Genomic DNA, 24,148 nt, shown 5'->3' on the forward strand with positions numbered 1-24,148 from the left:
ATGACGCCCAAGGAGATGCCGTTCAGCAAACACTGCATTTATATTCAAATGTAAGATTTTAATATTTCCCTACCAAATTTGGGAATTTTATTTGTCATAATATATACAATCATCACAAAGCAATCCACGTGTAGAGGAGATTGCTTAAAAAATATAGTATATTTGTGTGACCATTTTAATCAGGCTAAAACGAGGACAGCCAACTCGCGGGTCCTGAGTGTTGAACAAAAAGAAGTTAGCAGCGGCTGCAGTTGTTGGTGTCCCTGGTGACAATTTACACAAACTACAAATCCGTCTCTGGTTTATTCCTCAGAATATTCTGAAGAATCCCAGGATTGTTGGCCTGAGGAAGGGATAAAGCACCAACCATGATCACATCTGCCGGTAATGTGTGAGCCGTTTCTTTCATTGATTTCGCTGAGTCACAGCGGTAGCTTAGCCTTCAGTCACACAGGAAACTAAAGTGTTGGACTTTGTAACATGTCTGGTCTTATATCCACAATAATAATAATAATTTAGACTCTTGTTACAATACTGGAGGCTACAATAAGTTACAGGGACGGTCCTGCAGTCACCAGTAATCAATCAGCTTTCATCGTAATTGTAAATGGACACAGATTGCGTTTAATGTTTAATTTCTCAGTGGATGTTTAAGATCCTTTATTCTGCTGTTGGATAAATGTTCTTTTGTGAAACTGTTGTATGATCTAGCTGTTACGAAGATCTAGTGTAATAATATGTTGTGGGGGATTTAGGGGGGTTTGGTTTTATGTTGAATCTGCATCATCAAAGTTACTTAAATATACTTTTGTATTGTATTTGTATTTATTTATTTAGCACAATTAAAAAAAAAAAAAAATAGTGCAGGGAGGGAACGAAGCCCAGAGGGCTTGTACAGAGTTCCACCCCCGTCATCTACTGTAAACAGAAAATTAAATGTACAAACATAGGAAAACTAATTATAAACATGAAAAGAAAACAAGGATACATAATAGAGAATACATTGAAAAGGACATGAGATGTTTTTTCAGCAATTTTTTGAAGGATATAAATGACAATGTGGACCTCAGAGACATATCTAAATTGTTCCAGAGTTTAGGACCTCTAAATGAAATATTAAACTGATGAAAAGATGTTCGACAGAAGGGTAAATGTAGATTGACACTGTGTCTAGTTGAGTATGAATGCAAGTCAGATGAAAAACTAAAGAAATTGTGAATTTATATAATTTAAGAGGAAAATTTAATTTAAAAAAACAATGTGTTAATTCTAAAAGGAAAAGCATGTGTATCTCAGTTGTTGGAGTGGATCTATGGAATGGGTTGGGTGATGGGTTGAAGCAATGTACAAATATAAATCAATTTAAAAAACTGTACAAAAAGCAAGTTCTGGGAAGTTATTTGATTGAGGAGGAGCTTTGTTAAGGAAATATTGTGTTTGTTAGCTGGTTAGGTGCAAAGGCTCAACCAATGGGAAAATGGGGAGCCTAATAGGTAAATTAGCAGCTATTTATTATTAATATTTATGTTTAATTTATAGAGGTAACAAAGAGGCAGGGTTAAATAAGTTTTACTTCTACCTGCTCCTTTTCAGACACTGTTTTTTTCCCTGTTTGTATTACGTTTTTGTTGTTGTTGCTTTTTTTCTGTATGTTTTGAATTTGTTTTAAAATTTTATATATTTTTTTAAATGAAACAACTAGCACCTGCTGTCAAGTCATCTGTTACTCAGTAGACGGTCTCTCTTGTACTGCACTCAGCTGCTTTAGCTGTTTTTGCAGTGAAAACAAAATCGTTATTTACTTGTTTTTCTCTTTGTCACTATTATTAACATAAATGCTCTACTTACAGCTTTTATTTCGTCATTACACTTTTGAACGTCCTACCTCTCTTATTAGTCTATATTCTCCCACATTCATGCGCATTTTATATTAGATATTAATCAATCAACTATAATACTAAGTGAACCTCATGGTTTGATAACGTCCTTTTTCTGAAAATATATAGATTTATTTTTCTTTCAAGTAGATCAACTCAAAAACACACCGTCATCACTGGAGAAAAATATAAATATGTGCATGTTTTTAAACGTTTGGAATTTTCTTAAAATGCATTGAAATATACAACTACGGTTTTGTTTAGCATTTTGGAAAAGCATTTTAACATTTAACTCAATATATGGATCACTGTCACATGATACTAATTATTTTCTTTTGTTTTAGCTGGAATAATTTCCCTCCTTGATGAGGAGGACGCCCAGCTCAAGGTTAGAATTGGTTGCATTTTATTGGAAAACTTTTTTTTTTTTTTTTTTTAAGGATACACATTTGCGAAATATTTAGTAAAGGTGTGCTGACTGTGATTTTCTGTACTGATTAAGGTCTGACCTGGTCAATACTGATTTCAGGCAATTCCAATTTACTTTACTAGGTTGTAGGCTGTGTACCTTGCCAGCTTTATGTTTAGAGTCCTAGCCCTGGTGTGACGCTTTAATAAGTGTCACGTTTGTTGCCCCACATGTTTTGGTTTCTGTTCTACCACTTGCATTTTTAACTAAACATAAAAATGTTTCATGTCTTGAATGTCTGAGCCAAGTCAACAGAACAAAATATCTGTCAATTCTGATCAGTTTTGTGAAGTCGCTCTGATCTACAGAGCCACCTAACGACAAAAAAAAACAAAAAAACTAAGCAAACCTGAAATAAAAATAAGAACAAAGTAGAAACTTGATCCCAGCTGCACTGTCAAAAGTATAGGTGTCTAAAGTATTTACAATAAACACAGCTGAAGTTCAGAAGGTGACAGAAGTTAAATCAAATGTGCTACAAATGTGTGAACATTAATATGTAGGGAAGGCAAGGCAAGTTTATTGCCAGACAAACATAAGTAACACCTCTGGTTTGTTTGCAGGAGTTTGCTCTGCATAAGCTAGACACCATTGTTAATGACTTCTGGGCTGAGATTTCGGGATCTGTAGATAAAATGTAAGTACTACTTGTACTCAAATTACATTGAGTAGTGCAATGCAAAACACATCCTTTCAATACTTATTTTTTTTAAGCGTCTTATGTAACTAGTTCTTGTCCATTCACAGCGAGGTCCTGTATGAGGATGAGACTTTTCGGAGCAGAGAATTTGCTGCCCTGGTGGCATCTAAGGTTTTCTACCACCTTGGAGCTTTTGAAGAATCCCTGAACTATGCTCTTGGTGCTGGGGATCTATTCAGTGTCACAGATGACTCAGAATATGTGGAGACCATCATTGGTGAGTGATAAGAATATTTATTTCTGGTACTCTTTATTCATCAAAGTAAATTATTGAAATGAAACAGTCACAAATTCTTACTTTAAGTCTCTGCATTCATGCTTACTCACAATGGTGGAGATAACCATATATAATAAATATTGAGATGAAATACAGTATTTAGGTGGATTCAGGAGTTGCATCCCCTTCTCTCTCTGCCTCAGCCAAATGCATTGATCACTACACCAAGCTGCGGGTGGAGAATGCTGAGCTGCCAGAAGATGAGGAGAAGAAGAGCATCGACCCCCGTCTGGAGGGCATCGTCAACAAGATGTTCCTGCGTTGCCTGGATGATCACAAGTACAAGCAGGCCATTGGCATCGCCCTGGAGACAAGGCGTCTTGACATCTTTGAGAAGACCATCTTAGAATCGGTCAGAATCTTGATTAGTATGATCAATGATTATTTTCAAATATTAAATTAACCTTTAAATGCGCTGCCACATTGTCTGAGATATTGGCCAATGCTTTTGGATGAAAATTACTGAATTCCCTAAGAATCCCTTTATTGGAATAATAATGAAATTTGTCTTAATGATATTGAATTATTTCAGTGCACATAACTTTTTTAGAGGATTTTCATCACTGCTGTTACGTGAGATTTATTTATTATTTTTTTTTAACCTTTCTTTCCGGGAAGCAATTAAGAACCGGTTCTAATTTACAAATGGGGCCCAGGGCCTTTAATGTTATGATGTTTGTCGAAAATACTCACTCCCATCCACCCTCCATCTTTCTTTCCACATGCCAGAATGACGTGAACGGCCTCCTAGCTTACAGCCTGAAGGTGTGCATGTCCCTGATGCAAAACAAGAAGTTTCGCAATGAGGTGTTGCGGGTGCTCGTCAAACTCTACATGAACCGAGAGAAGCCGGATTTCATCAATGTCTGTCAGGTAACCACCGGATTGTTTTTGTGTAATTTCCAGTTACACCCACTTTAACAGCGAAAAACATGAAATAAAACATTAGATTTTCATGTAGATTAAAAAAAATGTGATAAAGAGAAAACTGTTTAGCAGCTAAAACAAAACATATTACACCTAGTAAATTATTTATTGAGGAAAATGGTCCAGTAATATATTTATGTGGGGGGGGGGGGATCTTGGTCTCCTTAGGAATGGCATTTAAGTTGAAGGAAAAATCTTTGACGGGTGTTTTCAGTCAATGTGATTATTGTCAGATGTAACAGCAGTATTGTGATTGTGGCCCTAACACAAAATTTAAGCCAATAAGCACACTGTACTGGCAGCTATGGGAAGATTTTAGATGCAATTAAGTCTGAGGACTTCATAATAGTTGTGTGAAACCAGTCATATTGCATGTCAGCCTTTATGTGAAGAATTAATTTGAAGAAAACCACCAACATCTCAGAGCTGCAATTGTTTTGATGACAAGAGAAACTGAAGGGGGAAAAAAAAGAGTCAAAATGCATTATTAGCTTATTTACTCCTAAAGTTAACTACTTAACTGCTGGTGACAATTTACTGTGAAGAGCAAAGAAGTTGCAAAGTCCCCCTTCTGAGGTTCGAAAATACAACATTATAAGAAATTCTATTTAGTGATTTAAAAAAAACTGGAAGGTTGGATAATTTTACTCTGGTGACGCGAGACTCATTCAAATCTCGACTGCTCACTGAATAAAATCGTTTGAGTGAGGTGCCCCTAAAGTGCCATGGTTGTGCAGAGTTGGAGCTTTTAAGTTGGTGGTTGTTTCAGACACCCAGATAAATGGATGAAAAAACATAATTCTCTGACTTGCCTTTTTGTCTTGCAGTGTTATTGAAAAATGTTGTCTCTATAGTATTATTGGATAAGATGAGCTTGAGCAGATCATTAAATTTGATTACCGTAATTGTAAAAAGTGTCACATCTTCTAATTTTAATGAATCTTAACATGTTGTTAATGAGCAGATCAAACCCCAAAATTTCCCAGTTTACTATCCAACATGACGAAGAAATCATGAAATCCTTTCATGGTTTCAGTGATTAATTATATGCATGCCCTGCTTCTCCATCTTCTCAAAATCCATAGAGGATGGCCCCTGTATCTGACTTTTACAGATCAACGTTCTTTCCAAAAAACTGAAACTTCTTTCAGCAGCAAAGGAAAAAAAAGGTAGAAGCTGTTTAGCTGTCGTTGCAGCCTGTGGGGATTTCTTCTCCTAATAATGTGACCTGGTTGTTGCCGTTGCGGTGGCAGGCCCGGGGATGTTCAGCTTGGTTGCACATGGCCTGCAGATCAATGCTCAGAATGGGAAAAGCTAGTGTTCTCTCCATCTCCTCCCCCTTGGGACATGTTCAATGTCAGGCTGTGCAGCCTGAAAGGAGGGTATGAAAACTTGGTCTTTAGTCTCATCATCTCCGGAAATGAGGAGCTCATAGGTTTCCTCAGCTAACTGCAGGCTGTGGCCCGTTATCCACCTTGGAACCTCGCTAATCACCACTATCGGGCAGCAACCGGCTGGTGTAATTTCCCTACGAGCTAGTTTGGTGAGTTAGTCACAAAGTCGAGAATTTTCATGGTAAAACAACCTGCAAACAAGGAGCCTCGACCGCCAAGTGGGCATATTCCAGCCCGATGTCATGCATCGTCATCACCAGGCATAATGAGATAAATTCGTCTGAGGAATTCACGAGGGGGGGGTATCCCAAGTGAGACATCAAAACAAGTGCTAGGAGAACCCCTTTTTTGTTTTATATTTAGTACTTGAAAAGTCATGTATCTCTTGTAGTTCATCCCTTGTGGATACTCCAGGTGTTGCTGCTGCTGGGGATGGTTATTGGTCTAATTAAATAGTTGCATGTTTCTGTCTGAGCCAGACATCTCTTCTCTAATGTTCTTTCTTTCCTACAGTGCCTCATATTCCTAGATGACCCACAGGCTGTGAGTGACATCCTGGAGAAGTTGGTAAAGGAGGACAACCTGCTAATGGCCTACCAGATCTGCTTTGACCTCTATGAGAGCGCCAGCCAGCAGTTCCTCTCATCTGTCATTCAGAACCTGCGTACTGTAGGAACACCTATCCCTGCAGTGCCCGGCTCTACAAATACTGGCACTATTCCCACGTCTGACAAAGATGGGTAAGATGGCTATAAAATTATGACACAACTGACCAGTCTCAAGGACTTACTGTGCCTTTTTTTTTCTGTGAATGAATCTGATTCAGTTTTGAGGACTTTCCTTTTTGTTTTTACTTTTTTTTTTTTTAATATATTGCAAAATTGTTGGATTTATGACTAAGTAGCCACAGGCTTTAAACTTTATTCTCAGGCAGGTGTATGCTGTAATAACACTAAAACAACAAAAGTAATGTAAAGGAAACTAAAGTAAATGGAAATGAATGGTAGGCCTTGGGCTACTGAGATATCTTTTTTTTTTCTTTTTTAACACAGTGATGCAATGGAGACGGATGACAAAGCTGGCAGTTCTCCTGCAGGAAAGCCCACAGAAACGGTACACATTTTGTGTTGTTTTTGCACCACTCAGTGTTGTGAGTTTCTGTGTCTTATGCTTTCTTTGCATGTCATGGTTGTGCTGTCTGTCTGACTTTTGTAGAAAGATGAGCCAAAAGACCAGAATGCCAAGATGATTAAAATCCTTAGTGGGGAGATGGCGATTGAACTGCACCTGCAGTTCTTAATCCGAAATAACAACACAGATCTAATGATTCTCAAAAACACAAAGGTAATGAAATGACATGAATGCCTTGGAACTCAACTGCTAATTGTTCAAAGTTGCAGCTGATCTTTATTTTATTTTTTTTTCCACTTGTACAGGACGCAGTCCGTAACTCAGTGTGTCACACGGCCACAGTTATAGCCAACTCTTTTATGCACACAGGAACAACTAGTGATCAGTTTCTCAGGTAATAAAGCTGTCAGAGATTGTATGAACTCTGATTGCCATAACTGTATATCATCCTGGTGATTTTTGACTAACAGCCTTTAATTTCTTAATTTTTTTTTTTTTATTGTAGAGAAAACTTAGAATGGCTTGCGAGGGCCACCAATTGGGCAAAGTTCACAGCCACAGCGAGTCTTGGTGTTATCCACAAGGTAAAAAAAAATATATATATTTCACTGTAATACTACTTCGACAAAAATCGACAAAAACGTGTGTTGCCTTGTAAGTTATTCAATTTTGAATGTGATGCTTTTTCAGGGCCATGAGAAAGAGGCGCTCCAGTTAATGGCTACTTACCTGCCCAAAGACACGTCCCCTGGCTCCGCCTACCAGGAAGGAGGAGGCTTGTATGCTCTGGGCCTCATTCATGCCAACCATGGTGGGGACATCATTGACTACCTGCTCAGTCAACTCAAGAATGCCAGTAATGATGTGAGTGGCTGTTTTATTCAGTGTGGTCAGTCGCCTCAGATATTTTTTTGAGAGGAGTTGCTACAATACAATGGTGTGTCACTTAATAAATTCATCTTCTCTCTGATGACCTGTTTATTTTTCTTTGTGTTTCAGATTGTGCGTCACGGTGGTGGCCTTGGTCTGGGTTTGGCTGCACTGGGCACCGCCAGACAGGATGTTTATGACTTACTTAAGTCCAATCTTTACCAGGATGATGCTGTCACTGGTAGGCAAACTTTTTAAAAACACTAAGCAGAAAGGTTTTTCCTTAAAGTTTGAATTTGGTTGTCCAGTTTTGTAGATGATCTTATTATAAAAAAATATTGCAGAAAAAATATTTGTATGATGTGAGATGAATGGCCATTTCTTTGTATGCTAATGATTTCGTACAACCTCTTAGGTGAAGCTGCAGGCTTGGCTCTGGGTCTGGTTATGTTGGGCTCCAAGTCGGCTCAGGCAATCGAGGATATGGTGGGCTATGCTCAAGAGACGCAACACGAAAAGATCCTGCGTGGTCTAGCGGTGGGAATTGCCTTAGTAATGTATGGGCGCATGGAAGAGGCCGATACCCTGATTGAAAGCCTCTGCAGAGACAAGGTATGGCTGAAAAGCACTTAGTCTATACACCATTAGGACAGAGTTGCTTTGTTCTCAAAAAATAATCAAGATTAGGGCAGCCCTAGTACAACAACAAAACTGAATGAAACAGACGTAGCTCCAGGAAGAGAGACTTGTTATCACCTTCCACCACTAGATGGCTGACATGTGCTGCGTCAATCCTAATATCAACTTTTGTCTTGTGAGGATGATGATCGGTGATCTAGTGACAGTGAAAGTTGCGATGCATCTTTCAAATGGCATTGACTGTTCACAACAGTGGGGGTCCGAAAAGAGTGTTTGCCTTACCGCTTTAGGGTTTTTCAGAGGGCTCAACGTGCACTGCCCGGTCCGCGCCGCTACCATGGCAGTGTACCTGTGCCAAATGGCAGAGATGTGTCAGTTCACAACAGCTGGCTTTGCCCAACTAACCTCGATTAGGAAAATTAGGAAAAAATCAGAAAATGGTTACATTTTCAGACCACGGCAGATGAGAGATTTAGATGGAAACATAGCCCAGTGGAAGCAGCTGGGGTGCTCAGAAAAGTGCTTTAAATGGCAATGATGATGGCTGGGTTTATATGACCAGTGGGGAAGAGCATCATGACTGGAATCTGCTGAGTCTGCAGGGTTTTATAGAGACAAAAGATTTGACAAATGCTAAACGTACTGATATCTGAAATGTGTTTTTGAATGATGATTTCAGGGACCTTATCGCCAATGAAACAGCAGATATGCTCAGAAAAAAACAAAAAAAAAACAACTACATATATATGTTAAAAGGTTGTTGTTTTTTTTTATCCAATATGCCAGCCATATCACAGTATGCCATCTAGATGAGTGAATTTACTTCCATCATAAATCTAGTTCATGTTGAATATTTTTCTCATTTACAGTATTTACAGTGGTTACTTTATCTGTAACCACTTTTAAACTACAACCTTTTGAATTATTGATGTAAAATTTGAATATTTTCTTTAAAAAAAAAAATTTGGCACCCAAGAGTTAAAGATTCACAGTAATCCTGGCGGGCATCAAATATTCCATGTTTGCAATAGCAGCTTTTATTTATTTTATGTCACCAGTAAGGGGTTTTCCTCTGCACTGGAAGGATTCTTTAGCACAGCACATGGGAAAAAATTAAACACATCTCTCTCTTAGCTACACAACAACACAGCCTGAAAGCTCTGCTTCCTGTCACTTCATATAACAGGACCCCATCCTGCGGCGATCTGGGATGTACACCGTAGGGATGGCCTACTGTGGCTCCGGGAACAACAAAGCAATCCGACGTCTCCTACACGTTGCTGTGAGTGCTTCCTTTTCCTCTTCTGTCTTTTGCACTTTCACTTAAAGTACAGCAGGTTTATCATACTGGCCGTCAAAACAAAAGCCAAGATCCAGACATTTAACCTGGTTATTAAAAGTCACTGTTTATTTAGTTTCTGTGAAATTATTCGAATTTATGCGTCATTTATTTAGCTCACGTTTCATTTTAACCTTTTACATTTTTTTCAAAGATTTTTCAGGCCATTTAGGCCAGACTTATTTTATGGGCTACTAATGTTATAAGATTACTACCATGTTTTTTTTAATAGCAAATGTGTTGACATATTGTCCTATAGATGGCGCTGTCTACAAGCTAAATTTATGACAGGTGTTACAATGGAAATTCATAATTTTTACACCGAGACATCAAGGAGCTAGGTTATCCTGGCTAATTTCAATCTTATTTGTCAGTGTTGCTTGTTTGACTGCTTCTCTTATCTTAATTAAGGTGAGTGACGTGAATGATGATGTCAGGAGGGCTGCTGTTGAGTCCATTGGCTTCATCTTGTTCAGGTAGGACCCAAAATGAATTCCTTAAGTTCCCTATTTTGAGAATCACAAAGGACCTTTCTTTTTTGAGCCTTAGACACTCTGCCAACATTTAATTTCATTTAACAGTTCAATAATCAGATTGTACCAACCATCTCATAAGACGAAGAAAGGCACCTTTATATTTGGCATGCACATTTTGTTGAATGACTTGGAGGAATGAATTGTAAAGATTTACCGGTACTAAGACTGGGCATAGAAAGAAGTTGCCATATGGCATAATAAAACTGGTGTTTTTATGAATTAATTCAGTAGATTTGCGAATGAAAATAACAAATAAAAGATATTCACATGTAAGCAGCAGCGTCAAATGGCTGGAGCTTGTTTGGTGGTGTCCCTGATGAGCCTGCTTGTGCAGAGAATCAATATTCAGGGCCAGTCTAATTTGAAATAATTTATGCTTAATGATGTGTAGATTTTATTTAGTACTGTCTAGAATTTGAAAAAAAAAAGTCCAGATTGTATGATATAAACACCTTAGTTGGAGAAAGCTGCACATTCTTGTCACTTTTATTCCCTCACTTTATAACCTCAGCTTTTTATAGGTCTCGGGTCTTAATGTGGATTTACCCATCCTTTGTTTGATAATCCATCCTTTATTTAATGGCCCGCCCAACTCGAGTAAAGAATATCGGGTGTAAATGTTTAAACCCAAAAAAGGCTTTAATGGTATTTGTGGTCAGCTGGCTGTCAGATGAACCTTATCTAAATCTTTTTTTCTTTTGGTTTAGAGGGGCTTGTTAACCTAAGTAGTACAGTTTGTCTACCTTTTCCATCCCTAATGGCTCAGGGATAACTCCCTATGCTCCGCCAGCTTGCGAAGAAATTCAACTTTAAATCTCTTATGTTTCTGTGTTTATAATAGTTCTCATTTAACAGGACCAAGATGGTTTAAGCAAAAAGAAAATAGTTACACACACCAGCTTTACATACCCACCTTGTGGAGTGTTTTCCTAATCTGATTTTTTTTCTTTCATGATAGCTTAAGTAGGCTATGTTTAAACTGCAATGTAAGCGAAAATGCCAAGATCTGATATAGAAACACACAAGAAAGAAATTGCTTCCATTATTTTTTTCTTGTCCATTTAAAACTTCAATCCATTAAATCCATTTAAGAATAAAGAAAAGGAGTAGTTATCAAGAAAGTTGAGGCTTACAATTGTTAGACTTCTCTCAGGGCAATACAATCTTTTAATTGGTATATTAAAATTTTCCATTTAATCTGGATTTTGTTCTATTGGTAGCTACAGTTTTTTTTTTTTTTCAAACCTCTTAACATGTCTAAACAGCAGGCTGCAATACACAAAGAAAAGTGCTTCCCAAATATTTTTTTTTCCAAAAAATTTGCAAAGGTAGAGTTGTATTTTATTAACAAAAGCATGTGATCTGAGATGGTTTACAGCATATTTAGACAGTTTAAGTCGAAAAGGGGAGCGTGGTATATACAGCATTCAGAGAGTTTCCAGGCTGTCGTGTCTGGGAGCCTGAATTTTGAGGAGTTATAACTTTCCTTGTGCAGGTTTTTCTCAAGTTACTACAAGATCTGCAAAGTCTAACTTTCTTTGTGTATCCTGTCTTGCTGAAAATTCACATTATCAATATTGCCTTCTTTTACAGACCTGCAAGGCTTTGTACATTTTGTTTTTACCCCCGTGTTCACTACGGTACAGTCACATAGGTTGTTTGAGTTATGCATTGAAAGTGGCATTTTGTGTTATCAAATTGACCCTATTGATTATATCAACTTGTCATTTAAACTAATTTTCTGACATAATTGAGCATCAGCGGTATCAAGAAACAACAGAATAAGTTTTGTTGGCATTAAATGATTCAACTCAACAGCAGCAATAAGTCCCACTCGTGCAATTCTTTTTCTCAAGGCAAGCCTTTGTCTTAAGAGAGATTGAATTTGCACCTTTTAAATCTAATCCAGATCAAGCCTTCCTTTTTTAACTGGATTAGTACCCCCCCCAATATGCCTATACACAGCTTACATGTTCTTCATGCTTAAAATCTTCATTTCCAGTCAGAAGTATCGTGTCTAGCACAACACCGCCGGGGGACTGTACAGGCACTTGTCGGCACCTCGCTGGACTTTGGTAGCTCACAGCTTCAATGCCATTCTTCATTCCCCGCTTTACAAATAGTTTTGAGTTCTGTGCCATAGAAGATTTGAACGAAATCCCCGTGAGGGTCCAGTCTGCGTTAGTTGCTGCTGGATGTCGTCCTGCCCCTTGCGTTGCAGTGTTTTTGTAATTGCAGGTTATGTAACGTGTGAACGCTTCCCTGAAAGTTTTGTTGAAAAGGGTGTAGACTAGTGGGTTAATACCCGATGACACATATCCCACCCATACAAAGATCTCCATCAGGCGGGAAATGATGTTAACATCACATCTGGTGCACAGTGCAGAGGTGATGTTTGTTATGAAAAAGGGGCACCACATGACTACAAACAGAAGGAAGACTATGCCAAGCACCTTTGAAGCACGCTGCTCATTGCTCAGAGTCTGCATTGACTTTTTGCCCATTGTCGACATTCGGCGAAAGGAGATTTCATCTTCCGTAGGAGCATTCATTGTGCCCGCATTCAGGTCGTCTTGCATCCTGGGTAGTCTGACATCCAGCATGTTCATTTGCTCAGTTTCATTCGCTGCCTGTTCCCTTTGAAAAACTGTGGAGATTGTAGGGGGAGTGAAGCGTTGAGTCACTTTTGACTTGAGCAAATAAACCTTTTTGCGCAACACCTGCACAGTGAGCAGGTAGATGACCATCATGATGCTCAAAGGGATGAAGAATACTGTCAAGGAGCCGAATATGATAAATTCCTGGAAGGTGTCCGGCTTCAGCAAGCATGTGTGGTTGATGTTGAAGGTGATGTTGTTGGGATGATGGGAGTTCGTAAGCCCCTTTATTGGAATTGGGATTGCGATACCTGGAAATGACAGACAGTGGTAATTATTTAACACTGAACTGATGTATGAGGCACTGTTAAAGTGAGTGAGTCTGCTTTTGTTTTATAGCATTTCCATCTGAAAAACATAACTCAGCTACATTTATACATTAAGAATTACGTATGATTATTTTCGTTTGCATAGAGAACATGTAAAGAAATCATGTAATTCTAATGGTGGAAAACATTAGACTTGCATCTTTTTTTGGTGGCAAACATTCTTTACCAACAGCTTTTGATAGACGTGGGCTTAACAATATAAACACCGTCAGAACATTTATGCTGCAGTTGTTTTTTATAAAAACACTTTTTACAATGAAATAACACACTATTTGTATTAATGGTTCATTTTTCTTTGCTAATGAGCCATAAGAATAGTGCACCTACGAAACTGACCACCTGACAGACTCCCTCCTCTCATGAAAAATAATCAATATGTGACTGGTAAGTTTAACAGCACAAACAGGACCCTTTACCCATTCTATTAACAAGGTCTAGCATGGATCTTCTGTTGCTGAGTTTTAGTGTTCCTGAGTGAAGATTCCTGTACTGTACTGGGAAAAGAAAAAAAAAAAAAAAAATATATATATATATATATATATATATATATATATGGAAAGTTGATATACTTACAAATGGATATGAGCCACACCAGTGCAATCTTGATCATTGCTTTGGTTCTGGACTTGTACTGGCTGTGCTGGATTGGTTTCTTGATGGCTATATAACGATCTAAAGAGATGGCACAAAGGTGCATGATTGATGCAGTGGAGAACAACACATCCAGGAAGAGCCAAATCGGACAGAGAGATTCAGGAAGAGGCCATCCAGAGCCTAAAAAGAGATGAGATGGAAATGAATCAAGAGAGTGAACTTTTTGGCATGTAAATTAATTACTTATTTGTAGTTTTTCCATTATTGGTAATCAATGTAAATTGTTGGTGAGCCAAGAAAATCTTGATCTTGCTCACCGTCTGTTATAGAAGGTATACCACATTTGGCAAGGGATTAGAGGTAGCACTCATGCAAAAGATTGGTGTTTGTTTATTTCTGTGAGGAATGACTTTACTGGAAACAAGAGGTTCCCTGACTGTTTATGGAGCTAAAAGCTTTTTGGAGCTTTTTATGTAGATTGTGGCTGAGTCTGTGCTCAACAGTAGTGTTTATTTTGAGTTTCAAGCATAAAACCGGCTATAAAATGTTCTGTCTTTTGTCTGCTCATACATGAACATAACAAAAGACTGTTTATGGAAATATTCTTTGTAATTTTCTTCTATGATGCCCACTCCTTTTCTTTTACTTGCACCAATTTCTTGGAGGCTTTGTTCATTTTATTTATCTTTTATATTTATTTATTTTTTTAGTCACAGTTTTTGGCTTCTGAGAAGTTCACTCATTGACAAATACTGCACTCGTTTTCAAACTGGACCTTCTGTACGTGTTTTGCAAAACATTTATTTCCATGCCAACTTCAATAAAGAGTGTAGCGTGCGAGTTCCAGATAGCTGCAGAAAAGGCAACTCTTTTAAAATTTTGTTTAACTCAAATATGAAACTTAAACCCATTGAGATCTAATGTAGCATGTGCTTTGACTTTGAATTTTTATCAGAACTTTAAAGACACACAGACTACTATAACTTAAAATAATGATAAATGTAGGTCAGTCAGTATTTTCCAACAGAAGCAGTTGCTTTAAACTCTCAGATGATTTGAAGAATTCGACGTTTCAGTTGAGCAATTTGATGGTTTCCAGAAAACTCAGGTGTTGAAGGATTTTTAATTTTAATGACACCTAAGATCTAAATGTATTAAATGAGGAAACTTTAGAGAGCTTTAATATTTGTTTAACTCACTCATTTTTACACTAATATCTCATGATGGATAGATATTAAGGCGGTGATTACTATCCATCTATCTTGTTCACATCAGACTAAAAAGTATGCAGGTGTGAAATCACCATTAATTTCAGTTTTTATAATCAAATGTAATGTTTAACCACCAATTTAAGCAGAAGAGAAACACATTTGTTTTCTCTGACATTACATTGATCAGATTTTGACCATATATATATATATATATATATATATATATATATATATTTAAATACGTACAAGTCTATAATTCTAGGAGTACTTTACAACTTGGCCAGTGTTTTGGAAAATTGTGTTGATATTTTCTGTCCACCTCTTCAGTTTAAGTGCAGCTCATTTCAAACACCCCCACCTTGTGGGACTGGGCTTTGCTGACAGATGTACACTTTACTTTGATTTTGTAGTTTTTATTGTACTTTAAATAAAGGAGTGTCGTTACTAATATTTTCCCTCCAACCTGTCCAGAGTATTGGAAGTCAGTCAGGTTTGGTATGAGCTACTGATCCTCCTCTCGGCTGTACGACTGTCCCCATTGTTAATCTGCTCTGTTATGCTTCACTGTCCTTGTGTAAACGTTTTATGTTTATGTCACTTTGACCTCCCCTCTTTCGCTGCAGAACACTGCGCTCCATCCCTCCTAACTGTTGTAAAACAACAGGTGTCTGAGCTGTTGCTCTAAAACAGTTGTCACCTATGAATATTATAGTATTTAGCATATTGAGGTAAATGAGTTCTGTAGTTCTTCAGCCAAGTTTAACTCATCACCTCTTTAGTCCATTTTGATGGAAGCTACACTCGTCCTGTACCTACTGTCCCTCACATGGATTCAACTCATCTTCATCAGAGAGATTTATTTGGCAAGGTAATCATGTAGTTTAAGGCACCTTCCTCATGTTTTTGTTTTGAATGGGTTTTTTTTCTAGAATCAGAAGACTAAAGTTGATTTGTTGGCCTAATTTTAAACAAAAGTCATAAGTCTTGCAAGCAACCTCTCTTTTCATTAGCTACTATTTAAACTACAAAAGTTAACACCATGTAAACAGAGGAAATCAGCGATTCTTTGTAAGATGGGTGAAGGAAGGGATTTTTTTATTAACCAGCCACACTTTTTCAAACATTTTAGCAACACACCCAGTTTTTACATAAACCTTAATCTGTTTCATAGATAGTTTTTGGAATATGTGTCACACTCATCTTTTCTTATGTGTGTCTGTGTGAGAGACAATAATTACTATTATTATTATTGTCTGGCTCATCATCCAGTAATTGAATGAACAGAGAATAATGGCTTCACCATCACTCATAATTTTCAGTTATATTTGTAGGAGTGTAAACTGGTTTCTGTGATGGAGTTGTAGCTGTTTTAAAATAAGTTTATCATGCAAATACAAATAAACATACAAATAAAATTGATACATTTCTTCAGAATCATGTTAGAACTATTGATCTCTAAAACAAACATGCATAATTGTGTCTCTGCAGATTTGTGTATTTATTCCTTTAGCATTACAGGTGTATTTCTTTCTTCTTTTTTTTTTATTTAATCACACGTGTCAGTTTGCTTCATCTTAAACTTACTGTAAAGAACAGTGACGAGTGCAATTGGCATCACTAGGAGTCCAACCAGCAGGTCAGCTACAGCAAGGGACATCAGGAAGTAATTTGTGGCATTTTGCAGTTTTCTTTCAAGCGACACAGCAAGAATAACCAGGATGTTTCCTCCGATAGTGGGGATGATGACCATGACGATGAGCAGAGCTGCCCATTTCAACTGAATTTCCGTCACTTCGCCGGATTGTGAGCTGTTATCACTGAGTTGTGCCACGACTGGCTGAGACATGTTGCTGCTGAGATTTCAGCGGGCCTGAGTGCGGGTCGTGGCTCTGCTCTGTCTGGCGTTGGACACTCGGTCAGCATGGTCCCACAGGCGAGGGTGCAGATTAGGGTGGGATGGCTCAAGGTCGGCGCATGAGATGTCTCATCCCTTACATATTATAGAAAATCATCAAAATTGCTTGTAGATTTGCTGCTTGAAAGGTAAAAAAAAAAAAAATAAGCAGATCCAATGCTATAATCCCAGCATGAGGACAACTTCCACGACGAGATGTTCAAAAGGATCCTCCCTTTCGCGTGCAGCTGAGACTCTTGTCATCCACTGTATCAACTTTAAAACAAGAAATATTATGTTGAAACATGCCGAGTAAAAAATCGAATTTATCTTTTTGGTAAAATTTTAGTGCCATAATATAAAAACAGTAAGGTTTTTTTCTCTTGTTGTTTAAAACAAATACGTCTTAGAAATCTTGTTTTGCAGGCACTGTATGTCATTTGTGTATATTTATGATATCTTGGTGCAAAACACAGGTTATAAAAAATTATTTAAAAGTGTCAATTGAAATTAAATTGGTTAAGAATTGGTGTTTTCAAGATCTTGCAAAAATGTCTTACCTTCTCCCCGAGAAGGTAAGACCTTCTGAGCTTTTCTAAGTTCCAGATCAGTTATTATTTCTCCCAGGTGTACAGTTCAACAGACTGCGTGTTTCAGTCTTTCCGCTTCTTCTAGAAGTCTTCTTCCATGTCCTCCAGCTTTCTCAGACTCCGGGGCTCCCCACAAAAGAATGTAATAGAATCCCTCCCGTTGTTGTAAAACCTAAATCTGTCGTAGACCGACGCAGTCCATGATGTGGGCTTGTACGCTCCGCTTCCACGTGTTGGAAGAAAACCCCAGCCTTGCTTTGCATCAGCTACTGTGATCACAGGTTTAAAAACTTTCAGATGTTGTGGTACCTCTGCCTCTCGCTCTCCAGTCGCTGCTTCCTCTGTTCAGCCTGTGATCGCTCGCCTGCTCACACTCTCTCCTGTCTCGTTTGCTGTCTCACCCACCCACACCCCCCACCTTCCTCTGTCCTGCAAGTGAGTCAGACTCTACACAAAACAGATGAGAGCCTCTCGTTGGCCACATGCCAGTAGTTCGGGGAGGTAATTTCCTTCAACACAGCCATCGTTTATATTTGTCACTTTCTGTTCTCTCCCCTATTTCAAACAAATAGCCAGAGGGGTGCAGTTGTAGTATTGTATGGGCAGAACCCTTTTCGGGGGCGTTTATACTGCCAAGTCTTCTGTAACCCAATTAGCGTTTAGGAGGTCTGGCGCAATCCTCATTTCATCTAGATCATATAGTATTATTGTATTTCAGTGAAAAAATTCAGATGGTAGCAAAGCTGTGAGGCCACAGATATAACATCTAAGTCGGTCTCTATTACTACAAAATGTGTAATTTGTTTTAAAAAAAAATTATGTACCCCCTCTGTTCAGTCTTTTAAGAATAGTTTAGTATCTTTTTGTTTGAGAACTGCTGTGAAAATTCATTTCTAAATGATATTGCAAACGTAATAACAACCGAAAAAGATTTGAGGTCACTCAGCGACTAACATGATTCCAATTTAAAAAAAAAAAAAAAAAAAAATAGCATCTGGGTCTCTATATCTTTTATGCGTTTATTTCCCCATTAAAAGAAGTAGATTAAAACATGTTAGTACAAGAAGCCTCGCTCCTGCCTCTGTCACAGTCAAGTTCATTTTCTGAATGATATCTTTTCATAGGATCCGTACTTCATGCCAACTTGAAACTTGCGTATTATTGTATGATTTGATTTCACTTTGTGCCATAAGAAGGACTACTTTTATGAGCATTTTCTAACCATGTTTCATACTAAATATGCAATGGCAGCTCACAAATTCTTGAAATTTTACTTTCTTAACCATCAGTTTTCACCATGCACACATTAACAGACTTGTGCTTGATGACATGCTGATGGTCATGTGGTGTTTTTTGTAGCAGGGGAGCATCTAAAACATGTAGGGGGCTGAGGACCAGAACAGAGACACCACTGTACTCATCAGATGTTAATTCTTAAGGATTTTCAAAACCTTTGAATGTTACTGTGGCGGTGTTTTGGTAACCTTCAGTTGTGCGAGTATTAACGGCGTATTACTTAAATTTGTTAAAATTGTACCATTATTGTACCATTAATGGTTATTATTGTTATTTTTTTGTTTAATCTTTTACATTTTATTTTTTATTTTGCTAGCCTAATGCACCACCCTACTTTATGGTTTTCTAATATTTCTGTTACTAACATTGTCCAGGTCCTTTCTTGATGTTTGTGCTTGTTATAGACAGGAAACAAGCAACTTGAATCCCATCTTTTGTACATCTTTTCACATTTCATGCAGCAAAATGGTGTTAATTTATGCATCTTGTTTTTGTTTTTTTAAACACCTCTTAAGTGGATGTGTTGTGTCTGAGGTCGTGAAGACGTCGTATAAGACGAGAGATCAAGTAGCAGCTGTATCAGCCTGTCACCACTCACATTCAAAAAAGAAAGAAAGAACTTCTTCAGTATTTAACTGAACATTGTTGCACAGCTGGAATATTTAATTCTGGGTTGAATTTTAGTAAGATGTATGGAAGTACAGAAATGTATTCTAAATGTTAACATTATAAAACGTTTAAATGTTCAGACTTTAAATTCAATTCTTTTAGGAACTGGTGGTGAGAAAGTGCCTTTTTTTTTTTTTCCCACGGGCACCATTTGAGGCAAACCAAACCTTTTCTGGTTTGGTTTCATGTTTTTATATCAGGTCCCGGCAGCACTGCTGCTAGCGACAATACCTTTCACAAATTTTCTGATAACACATTTGGCATATAGATTACTTGTGCTACATGTTTTGTTTTGTTTGTTGTTGGGTTTGTTTGTTGTTTGGGTTTTTCAAAATCAGTGCAAAAGTGCAGTTAAAACATTGTCTGTTTTTGCGAATAATGGGACAGTTATTTGACTTTTCACGTGGTGGTCCAACTTGGGCGGACAAGACATTTGCTTGATGAAGGCAATTATATTTTTTTTGTGATTTTTAAGAAGAAAACTGTATAAAAAATATATAAATAAAGATATCAATGGACAGAGTTTAGTAGCTCTGTATGTGGAGAGTTTTGTATTGTTTGGAACAAGACAGTGTTCATGACTCCAGCTTTTATATTTCAGTGTCTCGTGGGCACACAGAGAGCATATTTTCAAAAACCTCACTGTTCACTTCAGCCCGTCTAGATGTAGAGGGTATATGTCATTTAGTAACATAATATTTCAAGAGAAAAACCCCTGTATCTTTGTTCCTCTTTGTCTCTTCAGGACCCCGGAGCAGTGCCCCAGTGTGGTGTCTCTTCTGTCGGAGAGCTACAACCCTCATGTCCGCTGTGGGGCCGCCATGGCTCTGGGTATCTGCTGCGCTGGTACAGGCAACAAGGTAACAAACTTCTTCCACACATGTTTCTTTAATTCAAACAGTTCTAGTTTTATGACATATTTCTGTTTTGGTACAACTTCTGTTTTCATAAAGAACTTAACTGTAAGTACAGGGTTATAATGATTTCTTGCTTTCAGGTTTAAATTTGCTATTTGGAAAAATGTGTTTGCAAAAAGATGATAAACCATAGGATAACTGCAACTTTAAACTCTGAGGAAGTTCTTGCAATATATCTAACAAAAACATGATTGCTTGTTGAATTGTGTTGAAAGAAAGCTCAGCCACAGTTTTAAAATTTGCATCATCTCACTTTTTACATCCCTTTTTAAACATCAGAATCAGAACCAACTTTGTTTGCCAGGTTTGTGCAAAAAAATGAGGAATTTTGATTCAGCAGACTTTGTCTCTTGGTTTAATAAAAAATAAATAAATTGAATAAATAAAGATTAAAAAACATGTAAACTATGCACAAGACTAGCTATAACATCCTATCAAAAAAAAATGAAACACAGACATATAAAAACACATGTAGGGCCATTTCTGTCAAATTGGAACCAAAGCATTACTGTTTGACTCAGTCTAGTCTCGAGTCAGTACAGTAAAAGAGTATTTATGATCCTTTTTAACCACAAATGCAGCATTGACCCCGGTACCCTCATTTGTCCTGTGTGTGTTAGTTTCCTCTTGGCATAGATTGTGTCACTGATAGAAAGATTATCTATGCTCAATGAAGCAACCTGCTGGTGGCTTATTGTTGAGGCCTGTAAGGCAGAGAAGTACATTTTCACCCTCTGTAATTCTACAGAAGCTGAGGTTGAATGACCTTCCTCAGAATCTATTTTAACAGTTTGAGCATTGTTTCTATCCTTTGATTTATATTTTCAGTAATTACACTAATTAGAAAAAGACGATTGCTTCTAATCCGTTCACATTTGCTCAGCACAGAGGAGTTCATATGAGAAAATTTAATTGAAGATTAGCCGATAAAATGATCCAAGCTGGCACTCTGTCATCAGGCTTTACTCTGTCCTTGTATTTGCGTTCATTAATGTTCAAAAAGTAGATTGAAGAAGACAGAAATCAGGGATGCCGCCAGCTCCCACATTGTCTTCTGTGGGCTGATCAGCCTCGGGGGGGGCCGGCTACAGCAACATTTATGGCTGGTTATATCCTGACCCTTGGAGCAGCAAAGTGGATATTTTCGACCAAATCAGCTCTAAGGCTGCCCTAAATGGTTATACCCACAATAAGACCCCATGGACATTCAGCACTTAGAGCGATGAGGTTTTGGAAAGAGAAATGGGTCGCAATCCTCTACTAGACCTTGGTGGTTTATTATTTACTGGATGGGTCTTCCTGATCTCTTGTATAGCCAAAGAAGTCTGGTTGTGGCTTGTGTCAGTTGTCCAGTTGTCTGTCAGTCAAAGTTACCGAGCCGATGGTCACCCCTGTACTCACCATGTTGTAGTGTTCTTGGGACACTGAACCCACCTTGTACCTAAACCATTCACCTGTGTGTTTGAATGACAGTGAAAAGTCACTGCATAAACTAAACCAAAACTCTGCAGCCTGAAAGTGTTGACTGGATGAATGTGGATTGTTGTGCAAAAGCACATTGCGTGATTAACAAAACTAGAAAAATTGCTATAAAAATGTAAATTTTCCAGTTTTTTAATCGTTCATTTTGTACCATTTATAAAAAAGAAAAATCGGTGTTCAGTTGACTCACAAGAAACTTTGGTCATCTGATACTGTTTTACAAATGTGCTAAAATGAAAAAGCCGACGTAGTTAAATGTGTTCTGCTCTTTTTCACGGTTTTATTTACACAATCCTCCACACGGGCGTTTAGAAGTCCTGAATAGATCCGTTTACGTTGAGGCTGAAACAACAGAATTGAAAACAGTCCAGCAATGTACATGGACTAACATGACGTTAGCCTACTGACCTCCTCTGCTTATTGAGTGCGACAGTAAATACCCTCAATTATCCCCCCCCCTCCTCCCACAACCCATCATGGACAGGAAGTGGTGGATCAGCATTGGCTTTACACTTTGACTCATCATTGCAGAGCGCTGCCGTCCCAGCCGCTTGAGCCCAGAACGCCGATGAAACATGGTTTATTTCACCCCCACTGTCATCACCCTAGTTTGTTTCTCTTTTCTCCGCGGAGCTGACGCCTCCCTCCGAGCCGACTGGCGTGCGTTGCATCCATCACTGTTATACAGAAAATAAAAGTAACAATGATGGACTGGCTGGAGAACAGAGGAGAGTACAGAAATAAAAGAAGAGAAGTAGGTCCTCCCTGAATCATCGCTCCTTCTCTCACAGTAATCAAGGGAAGAGAGTAATTGTTAACTCCGTTGTCAGGGGCAACCAGATATGGATGACACTAATGCCATTAATTTGTGAGGCCTGTTTGCCTCTGTTGATAATCCTTTTTCCTGTATTTACCCGAACAGAAGTGCCACTGTTCTTCTTAGAAATGGACAGGTTTCAAATATATTTGGGTTAGAAAAAATTTAGTTCTCAGTTTTCATGGCTGTTTCAATCTGACACAACTAAAAAAAACTACAGGTTACCACAACAGGACTATGACAGAACCTCAGAGCTCACTATTATATTTTTCTAGAGAAATACTAAATAAATGACTTCTCTTTTGTTTACCTATTGTTATACGATTACTACTTTTTTTTATTGAAAACTTTTAGCTTAGCCAGCATTATTATTACCTTTTCTTCTTTTTATGAAAAACTGTTTTACTTCATCTTCAATGTGTTTGAGAGAGCTGGAATCAAATCCTCCATTTGTAATGTAAAATGTTTGACTCCGAAACAGGGATTTTGGGGTTTTTAATTATTTTTTATGTGTTCACAATAACAAAAGCATAGTAATAATTTTACATTTATTAAAATGAAAGCCTTACTAAAATAATACTTAATGCTTTCCAGTGAAAGTTCATTCGTAGAGAATAAACTAAAGAGAATCAGTGATAAGCGGCATAACAGATCAGTGCCAGACACCAGAGCAGGAAAGTTGAGGGAGATTGTTTATTCAAATATTAAACTAACTAATCAGTCTGGAGCTTTGCTTCGTGTTTCGTCTTGTCCTACCAGCATTTACACAACAATACACAAACCAGTACCGGCATATGAACCTGCAATTGTCCAGCGAGATTTCCTTCAGTTTCATAACAAGCATCAGAATAACATCACATTGGTATCGTGTTAAATACAGCTAAGATAAATAAGTAAGTAAATAAGGGAACAGACCAGCAGCTGTGTGGGACAAAGTCTTGTGTTGGACCACCATAACGTTTTAAAAAGATGTGTAGTTGCAGTGGATGGCAGAGGAGGAAACAATCTTCAAAAACACAGCTGTCCGTGCCAAGCCAAAACAAAAGATGGAGCCTGCAGACTTTCTTTAGAGCAGTTATCTCTTAAATCCTTCAGACTCCACTGGCAGCCCAATACTTTGGCCTCTCTTTTTTCTTTTCTTTTCTTTTTTTTAGATAATTTTTGACTGTTTCTGTTTTGTTGTCAACTGTAGGCATTTGTTGCAGAATTTTAATCGTGACCCAGTCTCTAATTACACAACGTTACACACATTTTTGATTTCGAATAATATTCATTCTTTCTAAAATTTCACTCCTTGATACCGAATGGTTGCCAGAGATGTCGTTGCACATTTTCACGTCTTTATTTCTTCATGTAAATGTAGCAAAAGTAGAGCGATGACTTGTTCCTGCTAAATCAATGAGCAATATAATAACTTTTTGAACATTTCAGCCAATTTGTAGATCTCTTTTATAGGGACTCCTGGTACCAATGCAGTACATTAAGCCTAACATTGAAAGCTGGTACTGCCTTTATTTTTTTGAAGAAAAATAA

At 37.8% G+C, this 24,148-nt stretch overlaps 2 protein-coding genes across 2 annotated transcripts in view; one reads left to right on the forward strand and one right to left on the reverse strand.

Moving 5' to 3' along the window:
• The first annotated feature begins 216 nt into the window (after positions 1-216).
• Positions 217-24,148, forward strand: part of psmd1 (proteasome 26S subunit, non-ATPase 1) — a 40,425-nt gene continuing 16,493 nt past the window's right edge. Inside the window, exons 1-17 of the mRNA XM_061738456.1 lie at positions 217-384; positions 2,222-2,265; positions 2,910-2,983; positions 3,094-3,263; positions 3,467-3,675; positions 4,053-4,196; positions 6,158-6,384; positions 6,697-6,757; positions 6,860-6,988; positions 7,081-7,169; positions 7,281-7,359; positions 7,466-7,639; positions 7,775-7,886; positions 8,061-8,257; positions 9,471-9,566; positions 10,035-10,099; positions 20,145-20,259. Coding sequence (XP_061594440.1) covers positions 369-384; positions 2,222-2,265; positions 2,910-2,983; positions 3,094-3,263; positions 3,467-3,675; positions 4,053-4,196; positions 6,158-6,384; positions 6,697-6,757; positions 6,860-6,988; positions 7,081-7,169; positions 7,281-7,359; positions 7,466-7,639; positions 7,775-7,886; positions 8,061-8,257; positions 9,471-9,566; positions 10,035-10,099; positions 20,145-20,259 — 2,001 coding nt within the window. The 5' untranslated portion in view covers positions 217-368. The remainder of the gene's footprint in view (positions 385-2,221; positions 2,266-2,909; positions 2,984-3,093; positions 3,264-3,466; positions 3,676-4,052; positions 4,197-6,157; positions 6,385-6,696; positions 6,758-6,859; positions 6,989-7,080; positions 7,170-7,280; positions 7,360-7,465; positions 7,640-7,774; positions 7,887-8,060; positions 8,258-9,470; positions 9,567-10,034; positions 10,100-20,144; positions 20,260-24,148) is intronic.
• htr2b (5-hydroxytryptamine (serotonin) receptor 2B, G protein-coupled) lies at positions 11,281-17,854 on the reverse strand. Its single transcript, XM_061737169.1, has 4 exons — positions 17,405-17,854; positions 16,535-17,120; positions 13,719-13,919; positions 11,281-13,067 (listed from the first exon to the last, which is right to left on the reverse strand). Exons 2-4 carry the CDS (start codon positions 16,794-16,796, stop codon positions 12,115-12,117), a joined length of 1,416 nt encoding a protein of 471 aa, XP_061593153.1. The 5' UTR covers positions 16,797-17,120; positions 17,405-17,854; the 3' UTR covers positions 11,281-12,114.

This window comes from Cololabis saira, chromosome 13 (genome assembly GCF_033807715.1).
Source record: "Cololabis saira isolate AMF1-May2022 chromosome 13, fColSai1.1, whole genome shotgun sequence".
Lineage (NCBI taxonomy): Eukaryota > Metazoa > Chordata > Actinopteri > Beloniformes > Belonidae > Cololabis > Cololabis saira.